The sequence below is a fragment of the Diadema setosum genome, chromosome 20, assembly GCF_964275005.1.
Source record: "Diadema setosum chromosome 20, eeDiaSeto1, whole genome shotgun sequence".
Lineage (NCBI taxonomy): Eukaryota > Metazoa > Echinodermata > Echinoidea > Diadematoida > Diadematidae > Diadema > Diadema setosum.
Genome location: NC_092704.1, coordinates 21,779,081 through 21,794,420, shown reverse-complemented (window position 1 = coordinate 21,794,420; position 15,340 = coordinate 21,779,081). Strand labels below are relative to the sequence as shown.

At 38.7% G+C, this 15,340-nt stretch overlaps 1 protein-coding gene across 1 annotated transcript in view; it reads left to right on the top strand.

Annotated features, from left to right (window-relative positions):
• The window catches only part of LOC140243502 (uncharacterized), a 154,484-nt gene that overhangs the window by 39,874 nt on the left and 99,270 nt on the right, over positions 1-15,340 (top strand). Inside the window, exons 9-11 of the mRNA XM_072323172.1 lie at positions 328-477; positions 2,465-2,608; positions 4,578-4,800. Coding sequence (XP_072179273.1) covers positions 328-477; positions 2,465-2,608; positions 4,578-4,800 — 517 coding nt within the window. The remainder of the gene's footprint in view (positions 1-327; positions 478-2,464; positions 2,609-4,577; positions 4,801-15,340) is intronic.

Here is a 15,340-nt window from a genome sequence, read left to right as displayed (position 1 = left end):
GTTCCAGATTTAGGGGTTCTTCCAGGCAGGAAAAGCTTGCGAAAAGCCAGTGATCAGGAATTACAAATTTTGGCAGCCCAGAGATGGGGCAGGGGGTGTTTTCAAAGGGAGGGAATGAGCATACATTGCGTGTTTACCTTGAATAATACCGAGTTTCGATTGGGGAGGAGGGGGGGGGGGGGGGTCTTGAGTGAACCCTGAACACTTTCATTGATGTGCTACGTGCAAACCACAGGATCAAGACATCTCTACACTGTGTAGCGTCTTTCTGCTTCTCAACTGAGCGCCATTTTGATGCTGTTGTTGTGTGTATCCATCTAATCGTAGCTGGAGGAGTTGCGGGCGGAGTGGGAAGCGAGGCTGGGGGCGGCCAAGGAAGAGCTGGAGGAAGAGAGGAAGAAACAGATCAGTGTGGTCAAGTCTGCCCACGAGAGGATGCTTGACCAGGAGCAGATTGACCACCAGCAGACTCTGAAGGTGAGTCTACATTCCGATGGACCAAATAGGCGACTGGGATTGAATGGGCCTAGTGTGGACCTGATACAGGAACAGAAATTCCCATACATAGAATAAACCACCTGTAGATTAGATGTCATGGATGAGATTACCTTATTATCCACTGATGATAAGGATTTATGCGACTGTGTAATTCAAGAGATAATATGAAAAAGAAAATTACTTATTTTGGATTTGCTATTTTAAATGTGACCCTGCAGCACAAAACCAACAAAAAGTCGCCAGACATGGATTTTTAGTTAAAGGCAGATTCTTAAAGAGTAGACTCTAAGCTTTAAAATGATGTATAACTCTATTCATATGGACTCTGCTAACCGATTGAAATATTGGAAAGAAAGAATGCACTCTAAAAAAGTGTGAACTGAGAAAAGAGGCTTTGTAGTACAGGGTTTATTCAAGTGTTTAATCTTTACCAAACTGAGCTGGCTGTGCTATGAACGGGACAAAACACAGGATGTAAATCACCATAGCAATGACAATGAAGAGATTATCAGATTCAGCTGAAATTAAAGATGCTCTATTAACACATTCTTCTTCTTCTTCTTCTTCTTCTTCTTCTTCTTCTTCTTCTTCTTCTTCTTCCTCTTCTTCTTCTTCTTCTTCTTCTTCTTCTTCTTCTTCTTCTTCTTCTTCTTCTTCTGATTAAGTCTGCCTCCTTCAATAGACTGAAGATTCTTGCAGACTGGTGCTATTTACATCATGATACAATTTATTTACAGATATTGACAAGCACATAGAAAATTTGACGAAAATAACTAGCCACTGTGATCAACTGTGAGACGGTTTCGAAATGAACCCACAGATGGCGCTGAAACAATTTCTGACGACAGGGAATTCCAGTTCCTTACAGTTCTTGGGAAGAACGAATGGCTATGCGATTCAATTCTTGAATATGGTACTGATAGGAGTGTGGTTGCGAGGCTCTCGTCAACTGAGTAGCCTGTTTCATAATATAGTCCTGTGCTGAAAGAGGAGTAAGATTATTGTGTATTTTGTACATCATAATTAGCCTTCTGTCCATAATTAATGCCAACTTTCAATGCAGTAGCCCTTTCCTTTCAAAAGTTATTAGAGTTGAAAGTGAAGGGTACGCAAAGGATTTTCCAGAAATGAAGGGCCCCCTACCTGATCTCACTACTCTACAAAAAACGGTTTACAAAAAGAAAAAAAAAATGCTGAAATCACACTTTACCATATATTTCATGACCCCAAACTTAAGAATAATGTAGAAGAAGAATACCTCTTTCAGATTGTATGAAAAACACAAGATTGACTTGGTGGACCGGTTTCACCTTTTTTGAGTCCTCGCATAAAATCAATATGTTTGTTGGTTTTGCGATGCACGGTCACAAATGGTCTTGTAGATGTTACAAGTGAAGATTTCATGATAATCTCCACCTAACCAGGATTGAATTAGCACAGTTCTAATCTGTTGATACAAGTGAGGAAATCTACAAATGAGGAAATCTGGGACTCATCAGGTATTAAAAGGAAACCATCTTTGACTCTTACACGACACATATTATAAGTCATATAATATAGCAGTACTATTGTAAGACTCATGATATTGCAGTACAGCTTATCATACTATTTTAAAGTTGTATGTGTTTGTTTCTGTGTCTTATTTTCTTATAATTTTCTTTTTGCATAATAGGTAGGGCATTGGACTAAATTGCTAATGTATGAAGCCTGTAGTTATGACTTTAAAAAAAATAGTGAGTGGGTTAAACAGCATCTGTTGTGCAAAAAGAAAATTATAAGAAAATAAGAAATGGTGAGTGGGTTAAACAACATCTAGAGAATATCTGTTTGAATCTCAGTGATGTATGAGATGTATTGTTAGAGGATGCCACATACTTGAAGCTAATACGCACAGAACCGGTAATGAAGCTGTCTGCATCCATGGTTTGTTGACTGTCGGTCCTTCCTTCGAAAACTCCCTCATTAGGAGCTGAAGGACCAGCACGAGTGGGAGATGGAAGCCCTGAAGGGCCAACTGGACGTCAGGCAGCAGGAGATCTTTGCCGAGATGAAGGCCAAGCTGGAGGAGGCCCATCAGACGGAGAAGGAAGCCATACGCCAGCAGTGCCAGGTGAGATGAGTGGGCGTGGGTGTGTCTCCCGCCTTCTCCCCATAACGACCTACACTACCACTACCACTACCACCACCATCATCACCACAACCACTCTTCTCTCCCAGTTCAGTCATGCATGCACCAAAGGCACAGTGTTTTGTCCACTTACAGATCCAGAAGCATGGTTATTCATATGTGGGCCCATTCATTCGCTGCCCAAGGGGTCCAATATACATTCAATATTAACCATGTATGGCACTGGTTAAAGTGCATATGTGCATTGAAACATACACTCATATGTAACACTAACAGTCTACTTCAATTGAGATTCTTTGGCACTGTACTTACTTCCATAGAGATCAGTGATAAAGATGGAAACAATTTGTTACGGGGATTCTCAAATATATCTGACCAGGGCCAGCCTTCCCACGCCATGGCATTCCCACACTACTGTCTCTTTGAGACTCTGATTAGCATGACATTTTGAAGCAGTGGTTTAATAGGGCACAAGGTTATCCGTTGGATAGGACATTGCTACAAGCAATCACTGTCTGTCTGTGATTGAACTGATCGGAAACAGAGACACGGAAACAGAGACACTGTTGGCAGTACCAGAGAGAAATATATTACAGCTGAGTGCAAATATATGCAGTGCATGTAATACATTCACAGGCAAACAACTGGATCCAAAATCATCTTACTACCTTCAGTACGTCATACAGATAAGTGCTATGTTCAGTAGGTTTATGAGCATGTCAAAACCGTGCAGTTGGTACAGCACTGTAATCCCCCCCAGAAGACCGGACATTGTCCACCCCCTCCCTTTTCCTTATCATTTTGTTCACCCATAACATCATTATTTGCCCTCATGGGCATCCTATTCCCATCTTTACCCCTCCTCTAATCCCTACTTTCCCTTCATCATTTGCTCTACCAATCCCTTCCACATCTACCTCTTCATCTTCTGCCCTACCAGTGCCTTTCACAATGACCTGACCCTTCCCTTCATATTCTGCTTTACTAATACCTTTCTACCACAGTCACCATACTCATCCTTAAATCATCTGCCCCACCCATCCCTTCTTCACCTTCTCTATCAATCCTGTACCTTTGTACGCCACCTGTCTTTCGTCATCTACTCCCCTAAACACTTTGTCATTTTCCCCATGGATCCCTTTCACCGTCTTTCCCGCCTGTTTCTTCATCATTATCTACCAGTTCCTTCATCAGCTGAAGAGAAGCTGTGAAGTAGTTGTAGTTTTTCAAATTCATGAAATTCTTCCATTGAGATGTTTTCATTGCAACTGATTGACAAATTGCCCTACATCGACGTAAATAAGCACTAAATTGATCAGTGTTTTAGTAGTAGCCATGATAAAAGAATCATGGGCGTACATACTCGAGCAGGATTCGAACCTACGACCTCCTGATCACCGGACAGGCATCATCTCCACTAGACCACCGAGCTTTCGCCCGTCAGAAAGTGTTGGTTCTAATCCTTATAGCATGCAGCGGGTACTGCTTTGTTATTCAAATTCGTGAAATTCTTCCGTTGAGATGTTTTCATTGCAACTGATTGACAAATTGCCCTACATCGACGTAAATAATAGTTGTAGTTTATCAAGAATTTAGAAAGATCTTGTCCCATGTCCATTGGTATGCCATTGATTCCATGACAAGTAGCTTTTGCTCCAGAGAGAGTGTATCCCTCCCCTGGTATAAAGTCTGACTACATTAATGCTGTGAATAAAACTAGATAAACTACTCAATTTTTGAGATATTTAAGATAACTGAAAAGAAAGCAATCTAATACAAAGGAAGTTGATTTATTCATACTCATTGTAAGAAAGTTTCTGTTTAAGTGAGGCAGCTCTTTACAGGAGTAAAAAGCTGACTCAGGGTTCTTGAAACAGTAGATTCAAAATTAGAATTGACCAACCAAACACAGTGAACAAAATTCCTATGCCCATCCATCTTTGTGAAACAGGCTAGAGCTCAGCAGGAGCTAGACTCTGTCAAGTCCACCCTTGAACAGCTCTACGCAGGCCAGACCGACGCCATAAGAGCCGAGCTGGCCCTGGAACAGGCCCAGGCTTTGAGCGAACTGCGCCAGACCCTGACGTTGGCCAACCAAGAGGCCATGAGTGAACTGGAAGAAGTCTGGAAAGCAAGACTAGAGGAGGAAAGGAAGGAGGTTGCTTCAAAGACTGGTAAGATCCGAAACTTTCATTCATTTGTTTTGCGTGAGCTGTGTTGGCAGTTTGTGAAACATGTTTCCAGGCTCCTTTGGGGAAAAAAAAAGCCTTGTGACCACAAGGTTGTGGATTAAAACCCTATCCTAAATGTCCCTGAATTCATTCCTCGTGTGAAGTACATGTATTTGATTAACAACCAGAAACTTCTTCCATTGGAACAAGGGAACCACTTTAAATCATATAAAATCCCATGTCACAATACAGATTACTACATTTCATTTTTGAGTGTGGGATGGCTGCACAGGCCTGTGTACTCTATACGTATGGGTAGAATTTCTGCGCACTGCTTCATGGCTCGTACACTGTACATCTCTGTTCCTGAATGAATGTGTGAGACAAAATGTTGCAACACCAAATATATGGATTTGTACATTATTGAGGACAAATGAGTTTGAACAGAATACTATGATTTTGTTGGGTCCAGAATGTAAAACAAGCCTCTGTTATTTACAAGTATGTACCAATGCATGATATAAGAAGTGCATGATACTTTTGTGTTACCATCATTCCTAGCCTAAGATTAAGACTTAAAAAAAAAATCACACGGTTCTTTAGACTTGTCTGTACGACATGCTCAGTTGTGTACATCATCTTACAGTAGCAGTGGGTTTGTAAAAAAATAAAAAAATAAACAAATGAATGAACCAGGAAAAGAGAAGAAAACTGAAATGCGAAGTAGATAGTGAAATGAAAGGAGAAGGAAGAGGAAGAGATGGAAGAAGTGTAGTGGGAGAAAGTGACAAGTAACAAAGGAAGAAAAGAAATATAAGATTATGAAAAGGGAAAAGAGTAAAGGAAAACTGAGAAAATGTACATGAAGAGGAGAAGGAACAAATGGAAGAAATGAACCCGTTTGCAATCTGAGCATGTGCAGATAAAGGCCATTGCAGACCTTCTCTTGAAATTGACTTGTGAAACTGACGTACAAGTTGTACATGTAGTTTGGAAAACTGTCAGAGTCTTTATGTAAACATTGTTATACGTGTAGATATTCTTGTATGAAGTTGGTGCAATATATTGGAGTATGCTGGTGACTTGTATTCTTTTTGACTGAATTAACAAAAACTGTTCATACCTGGCTTACATGTAAATTTTCACACTTTCCGACCTATTTAATTAGAAGTTTAATCCATTTTTTTCCCTGTAAAAAGTGTACATGTGATTCAGAGGTCATTGCAGACCATTGCTACAAGGTGTAAACTGGCTGGTTGGATGAGGAGATTTCTGATCTTTGATACTTACTGTCATGTCCTACAAGCCAGACCAAAAAAGCAACAACACAAAAAAGAATAGAACAAAAAGCAAATTAACACAAACCTTAATAGTGTATTGTTCTGCTGTGAATTTACCATGTGCTTTACTGTACCTGACCTGTGTACCAATTGACCCCTCTTCTCTATCTATAGGTTGTGCTTTCTGCATGTAAATATATTTGATACATTGCACACCTTGTCCTGCAGTCAGTGTGTTAATGAAACCTCTTTACTTCATCCCACTGCTGTACTTTCAGTTTTGTCTTTCTCAGTATTCAAGGATGTTAGTGTGCAAGTTTCCTCTAGCTGTGAAATTACAAGTACATTCTGTGGTATGATAGTAATAATAATATAATGTGGACTGGCTTTGAGGGGGGATACAACATTTATTGCCTTAAAGAGAACACATTGCAATTGCCGAAGACAAGAGCAATCTGATTAGTGAGATCAATTAATATTGTACCAGTATTCCCTGAAAATAGCCGGTCAATTTCATTTTCAGTCACAAATTCAGACAACTATAGCAAACTTGTAGTGACAGGTATTAAATGTAATCACATTTTCAAGTGCATTTTTAAAGGGGATGGCTAGTAACTGATCAGTGGGAATCAGTGGGAATGCTGGGGGATGATTGTTTCAATCCTTGTGGGATTCATTTAAGAGTACATTATAAAGCTATTGTTGTGTGAAAATTATTTGCTTCAGAATGGTCTCATATTCAAGTAATGTGCAGTTCAGTGTTTCCAAGTTAGCATGCCTGTACAGTGACGGGGCGATCGTTAATGGCCCGTTAACGACAGAGAATAGAGACAACTAGAAGTTTCATCAAAATCAGACTTTAAAAAAAAAAAAAAAAAAATCTAAAGTTTGTGTGTTTTTATAACTGAATAGTGAGATATCATGTAATTTGCAACCACACAAATAAGACAGTGATGACATCGCTCCCCATGTTACTGTAAAAGTGGACACTTTGGCGGTGTTGAAATTTTCGAGCATTTTGCACAAACAGAAGCTAGTGCAAAAATAAAAGCACAAAATTTTTTTGCATGCCATTTGTTCCTGTGATTGATGTCCTGATTCTGCGGAATTAAAAACAAACAAAATTCATCTTACCCAACCAAGAGTGAAAAATTACTCTTGTGAAAATGTCCACTTTTACAGTAGGCATCCTATTCTCTAGAAGGTTAGATACAAAAAGTGTTATGAGAATCATGTTTTTGATTGAGTGTTTAGCAACCAAAAACCCTTTCCCCCCTCTAAGTCATGGTTACTAGGTTATCACCAGTGTTTATTGGTTGAATGTCCCAAATCATGTGTGGTCTGAATCTTATTGATCAGCACATATAATTAAGTACAAATAATTTCTAGGAATTTGATTGAGTTGGTATTTGGCCAAAAAATAAAAGTAAAAGAAGAAACTGCATTTACTCATGGATTATATTGTACCCACTTTGTTGATATAAAGATTATAGAAGATTGAAGTTTCTTGCAATCTTATGTACTCCTGATTCCCTAAACAACATTTGGTACAGAGAGCCATAGATGGTTTTTACAAACCACAGACCCTTGAGATCTGCAGCAAGGATTGGAGACGTAACTGTGTGATATGTTGAGATCATCATGTTATGCATGGTGAGCTCTTGGCAGGGTTGTATGTCTGTTGTATGCCCATCAACTGGCTTACTGTCAATCACCATTTAACTCTCATCCTCAGAGCACACATTAATCATGTTAATGGGCACCCCTACAACATTAATTGGATCAATCCAAATGACAGTCCCTTGACTCAGCCAGTGGTGAAGCTCCCCTTCTCTGCCATTGCTCATTAGCAGGACTAGGGGAATCTTCCAATTTGTACTTGCCCCGTGGGGGTGTTTCTGTCACTATCACTCTTGTGCAAGGATGAAAAGGGGGAATTATTCATGCATGAGTAGTTGATGGCAGTTGGCGCGTGGCGCCTTCTTATGCATCATCAGTGTGTGTGATGTGGGGAGGATGGTATTGTGTTTGCACTGGTGTGTGTCTGTGTGTGTGTGAGAAGAATCAAGCAAAGTTGGATAGCATTGTTTGTGCGCTGGTACGGTGTGTGTATAATTCAGTCTTTGTGTGTGTGTGTGTTTGCATGTGTGTGTGAGAGTGGCATGTGGATTCATTCGGGCAGACCAACAAAACAAAACCTGTGGACTTTGACCTCCGCAATGATTCCCACTCTCACATTCAATGACCAGCCCCCTTTTCAGTCCCACTCATCAGTGATCACGTTAGTCACTTGAGACGCTCCCCAGCTTTATCCAAGTGTGGAGAGCGGTGCCTTGGGATAGCAGGGATGCAGGTGTTTACTCTGTGCCGCGGAGAGGCTTGACGTGGCTATGCAAGCCTTATTTTCCTTTGCATGGCAACGTGTGTGCTGCCATTTTATTGCTGCAGTTGTAGAGGAACGCCAACTGTCGGGCAAAATCTGCCTAATTCTTTGACTCGGTTTTATTGATTGGATATTGTTTTCCGCTGGCCGGGTGCATGTGTATGTACTGCAGCTGACGTTCGGCTCTCTCATCATAGTAAGTAGTATGGTCTCTTAAGCTGATTGATTTATATTGCAGGTCATGCATGCATTAGAGCGACAGAGAGGCGCTGAATGAATGGGATTAATGCAGTTGTGCTTCCAAGCCGTGCATTTTTCATAGATGTGCTCTTTGTGCAAATTAATAAATGCCTTTGTGTTGTAATACTGTGGGAAAGAACGACCCATTATTTGTCTTTTCTTTCATGAGAAAAGTAATCATGAATTTGACTACTTCAAGGAGCAAGCTTATTTTTCATTCACTACTAGTATATGATTGAGCTCAAAATTGTCTTTCACAGAACTCTTTAATGTATGTGTACCCACAATCACAAATGTATGCATCATAAAAAGCACTGATAGTAGTGATTAAAATTCAAATTGCAGCGTAATGTTTTTAGCATGATAGTTTGTGAAAAATTCTGATGCTTTAACGGGATGCCTTACCATCTTTTCCTCCTCATAACTTACTGTAAAAACTGCTATGTTCGTGAATTTAACAACACATGAAAATATCCTGTAGAATAAAATATGCATACAATACACTTACAGATATAATTGCCTCAGTGTTAAATTTCAAAAAGAACATCTCACAAAAATGTTAGTGACCTCCTCATTTGCAAAAATATCTGTACATTAAACATGCAAAACTATTCATCTTTCACAGAACTACTATAGAGTAATTGTAGTGTGTGTGTTTTTTCACTTTTATGAACTGACAGGGAATAGCTACAGTCTTGTCTTACTGGTCTTACTTTGTTCAACATTCATCAGTTGTAGAAGATAAAAGCAGAATCAGAAAACGTTGATGATGCGTTTTAGTTACCTTACAACTTTTCCAATGGTTTGATATAATTTGGTGTATTATAATGGAAAGAGTATAGTTACATACATGTAACTTGGGTTACTTCAACTGTACATTGATATGATGGAAAGGATGCAAGTTTTAATTTTTTATTGTCTTAATACAAAAAGAACACATATGTCAAGATGTGTTTGCAGACCTGTCATTACAGGAGACTCAATTGCTGATGACATTGTAATCTCATCTACAATATTGTAATTTAGTTGCAGCCAATTTTAATGTCTGATTGTAATTAAACATCTACAATTCTGTTGGTTTGATGTCACTCTGTTTATTTGAGAATTCAGTGGTATCATACTAATAATGTAACTAATCATTTGCCATTCTTTACAACTCTTAATACTGGATCATATCAGTCAATGAGTGAAATCATAGCAACATTCCAACTTGAACTGCATACTAGTAACAGAAACCAAAGATTTCATTTTCTTATTTGTGTACTGATCGAACTTTTGTCAGTCTTAATGAGGAGCACCTGAAATGCTGGTTACCAATCAACCAGAATACAGTATATATGATTTAACATTTGATTCTTGAAATCATTTTGCATATTAATATTTTGCTTTGTAATTAAAATCATGCTGAGGCTTAGATATGAGAATGAAAAAAAAGAAGCAGGTAGGGTGATAAAAGTAGAGATGTAGATTGAGATATTATAGAATGAAAAGGAAGGAGAGAGCATGAGAAAAGGGAGAAACAATAAGATTAAACAATTGGGAGGGATCAAGACAGTAGAAAGTGAGAAAGGGAAAAAGAGCGAGATATGGAGAGGGAGAGAGTGGATTGGGAGAGCTAAAGAGCGAAAGTTTAGAGTTCGAAAGGCTGAAACATGAGAACAAGGAAATGCTGTAAAAGCACTGTTAATGGGATACAAGGCACAATGCATATTGTACTGTGCATAATGAGAGTTTTCATTAAAAAGTTGTGTATACAGTAGACTATTGCATGTGAGATACATTGTATGCCTTTTTTAAACAAAGACAAAGGAAACGTGCAGTAAAGTATCATAAGATTCAAAGTGTTGTGTATCAGCCTTTGTGTCACACCTTTGGTATGACATTCAATTTTTCAACATTGTGACCTATACATTGTGTAAATGTGTCCTACCGAGAAATGTGAAAGGCTTCAAAGACTCATTAATTTCTGATTGATATTCAAATGAGAAATCTCTGTGTTAGTCTTGAGATAATACAACTACAGTATTGTAGTCTTGCTATTGATGCTAACGAGTTTATAAGTACTGCATTTATTAGTGTACAACCTGTGGTTCCCCCTTGTTTGTACAATGATGAGAGTGGTGACTGCTCCATTCCTGTAGCTGCATTTCAGTTTGTCAAACAAGATTTTGTCTCTGCCTAGTAGCAATACTCGTGATTCTTTGTATCTCGGGACATTTGATCATCTCATTCTCTTGAATGTGATAGTCAATACTTGATGCAATCCTGGGAGGTTTGACGGACAAAAGTTAAACACAACATCATCAACAATGCTGAATGTCATCATCCTTAAATTGTAATATTTGGAAATAGGCCCGGGCTTTGTTGCACTTTGATAGGTCATTGTACATTAACTTAAAGGGATAGTACAGTATTGGTGGAGATGAGAAATGGGCCTTAAACTTTTTGCGAGATACCAAGAAAACACTTATGAAATAGTACAGAGCATACCATTTTAAGAGGCATTCAAAGTTTATTTGATGAAAATCGGGTTTGGAATGACTAAAGCATCCAAAAACAAAGTAAAACAAAGCAATCGTAATAAAGTGTGGGTCCCACACTTATTACAATCGCTCTGTTTTGGATATCTCAGCCATTTCAAAACCAATTTTCATCAAATAAACATTGAATTCCTCATGGAATTACATGCTCTTTCATGTTTCATAAGAGGTTTTTCATTATCTCACCAAAAATGTGAGAAACCTGAAATAAGGACTCAACCAAAACTATATGACCCCTTTAAAATTAAATTGCAAGTTTGTGACAGAAGACAGAGGGTACAATGTAGTCTTTGAATTCTCGTGTACACATGTACATTGCAATACCAATCAAATGCAACTTATCAGTTTATAATGCGTAGTCAGTGATATTTGAAACCTGTTTGCTTTGATGTTTTCCTGAAAATTCTATTATCAAAATAAAGACAGAGAGTCAGTCATTGTTTTAATATCACTGTTGCTTTATATCAAAGCAATTATTTTCTTCTTTAAATCCCCTGAACTTATTTAACCTTCCAATAAAAAACTGTTTGTTTCGCCAGTATTCTTTAATCAGAGAAGTTGAAATCTGAAATATTTCAGGAGCAAGATGTATGTTGACATCCGTTAGATATTGGTACACTTGTAGAAGGTGTGGCAAATTATGGTAGACTGACACTGTCTGTGAGGTACAACTGTAATTTAAACTACATTGTATCCAGGGCTTGACATTTATAGTGTTGACCTGGTGGTCCTGGGCCAGTACAAAGTTTTGTCAGGCCACCATATTTATCTTTTGGTAGCCTGATCGGGCAAATAAGATTCAAAATGGATTCTTACTCTTGCTTTTATTTTGAGCCACTAAAGTTTCGAATTCAAAGATTTTAGTGGCCTGAAGGGGCCACCAGACAAAGAAGTCAGTGTCGAGCTGTGCTGCACATGTACAGATATGAGAGGGTGCATCAGAAAATGAATCAAAGAAATCAAGCCCTGCAACTCAGTCTTATATTCATGTGGTATAGAAGTCTGAAAGTTTGAATGGTAAAGCTGTTACATTTAGACCCAAGGTTGTCTCCAACATTATATAATTCTCTGCAGCATTCTATTCTTTATTGTTGATTTTGTTATTGTATATTTCACATTAATTACTCGTTGGTGAGCAGTGGATTAGCAGTAGTAATTACAACGTATGAAAGCATGGTTTAGTCTTTCTGCCATAGTCTAGATGAAATAATGCCTCATCCATCCATACAGTACCTACACAATCAAAAAAGGAAATGGCTGACATTTGAAGTGAGATATTCTGTGCAAGCTTTCACTACTGACTGCCAGGTACTGAGTATGCACGCCTCGGTGTGCAGAGCAGTGGTTGAAAGGGATGGGAAAGGAGGGGTCAAATTTCTCTACGTCTGAAACTTGCAGAAGCCTGCGAATTAGGTCAGTTTTTCTTCACTGATTTTGCAGACCGTTCGGCTGATGACCAGGATGCCATTTGATGCACAGTGATACATTATACATGCTTTTTGCATACATCTGACTTCCATACAGTGTAGTACAGATACAGTGTAGGTTAATTGACTTTACAACCTATGTGTCAAACAGGAATATCCTGCTTGGCAGCAGTAGATTTATGAAACTGAAATTAAAAATTGTAGCCATTTTCATTTTAAACGTCACATAGTGTATAGGGCCTATATATTTTTTTTAAAGATTCATATCTAGCCATTTGTAATAGTAGGCTACATTCTTGTCATGTGTATCAAAGTTACTATGCACAATGTGAGTACCGTAAGCTGTTTTAATACAAGTATTACTAATACTACTTTACTAGCTAGAGCACTACAGTTCATACACACTGCACACATGTACAGTTGTAAATATGCAAGGCTCCTTGCAAGCTAATACTGTACATCAGGTCAGTGCCTGGAATGATAATTCTGCTGTAACTAGACTATAAACTCGTTCCTTTTGAGTTATTGCCCTCAAAAGTACACGTGACTCCTTGTCCAGTTTAACAGAGAAAAGTATTATCACACTCTGATGGATGTGAAATTCAAGGAGACTGCTTGCAGTATGGATGAGATAGTGCTGGTATGTAGAACTTGGTATGGGGGGGGGGTTGGTTAAAGCAAAGGTAACAGACAAAATGCTTTAAAATAAATGTGTAATTTCCCTACATGTATCTCGAGTTTCTTTGCTGATTGCATGTTATTTGGAGCATTCTCCTTTCAGTGCAGCAGTTGAAGTTGCTGGTGGGATGTTGTGCTGTTTGGAGGATGCTGAAAAAAAAAATCAATCATACAATCAATATGGCGCACCAGTAATTCTGTCTTTGTCTACATACAGATCCTCCATGCACAGGACTTGTGTCCTTAGTACAGTGGTTGGCAGTCAAGGCCTCACGTCCAACTTTTAAAGATCTGAGGAAAGATCCCTGAGCTAAACCAAGAATGAAAATATTCCAGTTCAGATTTGTGTCTTATAGTAGATCTGGAATTGAAAACTACCCCCACATATCTGGAGGTGCTTTTTTTTTTTTTTTTTGTTCCCACTTTTAAACGTTCAAAGAAACTTCAGACAGCTTGCATTAAGACTAGCAACCACTTCTGACAATCTGTTACTGTCAGGATTATTTCGTGTTAAAATCCATCCTGCCTCAAGATTTTGTGTCAAAAACCTCTAGAATTTTTATACGTGCAAATGCATATGAACATCCAGCAGTCTTATCGAAGTTTCTGCTACAAGGCAATCCATATGATTTGCTGTGAAAACCAGTTGAAAGGATTTTGACTTACAAGTTTAGTTTGTTTCTAAAATTACATTATGACTTTATTTCTACTAAAGGAGACATCAGTATATTCAAGAATTAAAAGATATGGAACCCCCTTCAAATTTGCTAGTCAATTTGTACAGCTTACATATAATTACATGTAGATGGTGGGAATCATTTGAAGTTCTTATGTTCACCACACAGCAGGGTTAACAAACATTGATCCTGCATGTTCACAGATATTTTGCTGTACATTGTAGTACTTTCCCTCAAATGCTGGTTATTCTTCAGCAGGTTTCGTGCAGTTCAGCGCCTGTAGAAATAATGAACGGCTCGCTCTCAGTTTTCTACCATGTGCAATTGAATGTAATGATTTGGGGGGAATTGATTAGGAAAGGTTGACATAAATCCAGCTGCATGCCAAGGTAGGAAGACTGTGTGCAGAATGGGACACATGCAATATTTAAATTTACATCAACTGTAATGGATGAGTGTATCTGTTTAGTGAGATGGCCACGCATCGCCAGCTCAAAAATGTCAGCTTGGCTTGGCGTAGAACGGAAGACCTGACCATCCTCTCTGTTGACACACTGGTGTGTGGGTACCGTACAGCCAGCAGCATCCCTGGAAGCCTGAATTTTCCCGGCTGCCATGGTGACGGTAACCTAGCAACCGACCTGCGTGTCTTGTCCGGGCCATCTACCACTTCTCCTGCTCTCTCCTCCTCTTCCTCCGTCCAAGGATGAGCCTATCACTATCACTGCAATATGTCAGATTTTGAGAGGTGTCTGTTGTACAAGTGTAGGTTGTACTATGGTTTTAAATTTCACATAGAAAAAAGTAAACTTATGTAGTAATTTACAGCCAATGCTTTGGTACACCTGTAAGTCAGTGAACATCTTTTGTCTGTTAGATATAATTGTACATGTAATGTACATTGTTGGCCCTATGTATTAGTGTAGAAATGACATTTTGTAGAATAAAATGTATTAATGCAGGACAGATACAGGCTGTATGTAATTTGTGCCCAGTGGGTTATCCCATCGTGCAGATCAATCAAGAAACATACAGCCGTACACTGAATTTGTGCAATTCACTCAAAATGTGCAGGGCATGGGTGCTAAAATGTGCAGATATGATTATTTTACAGATCTTTGTGGTTTGTTGTGCAAATGTACAATTGTTCATGAATTACATGTGAAGATTTTTTTTTCTTTTTCGGGGGGGGGGGGGGATGGGGTGTAAGAGCTTGGAACACATTACAGAGCTGAAAATGATTAGTTGCCTGATGTGGTGAGGATGAAAGGTCAAGGATAGAGGTCACCATAATGACAGCCAAAATGTAATTTCTTCT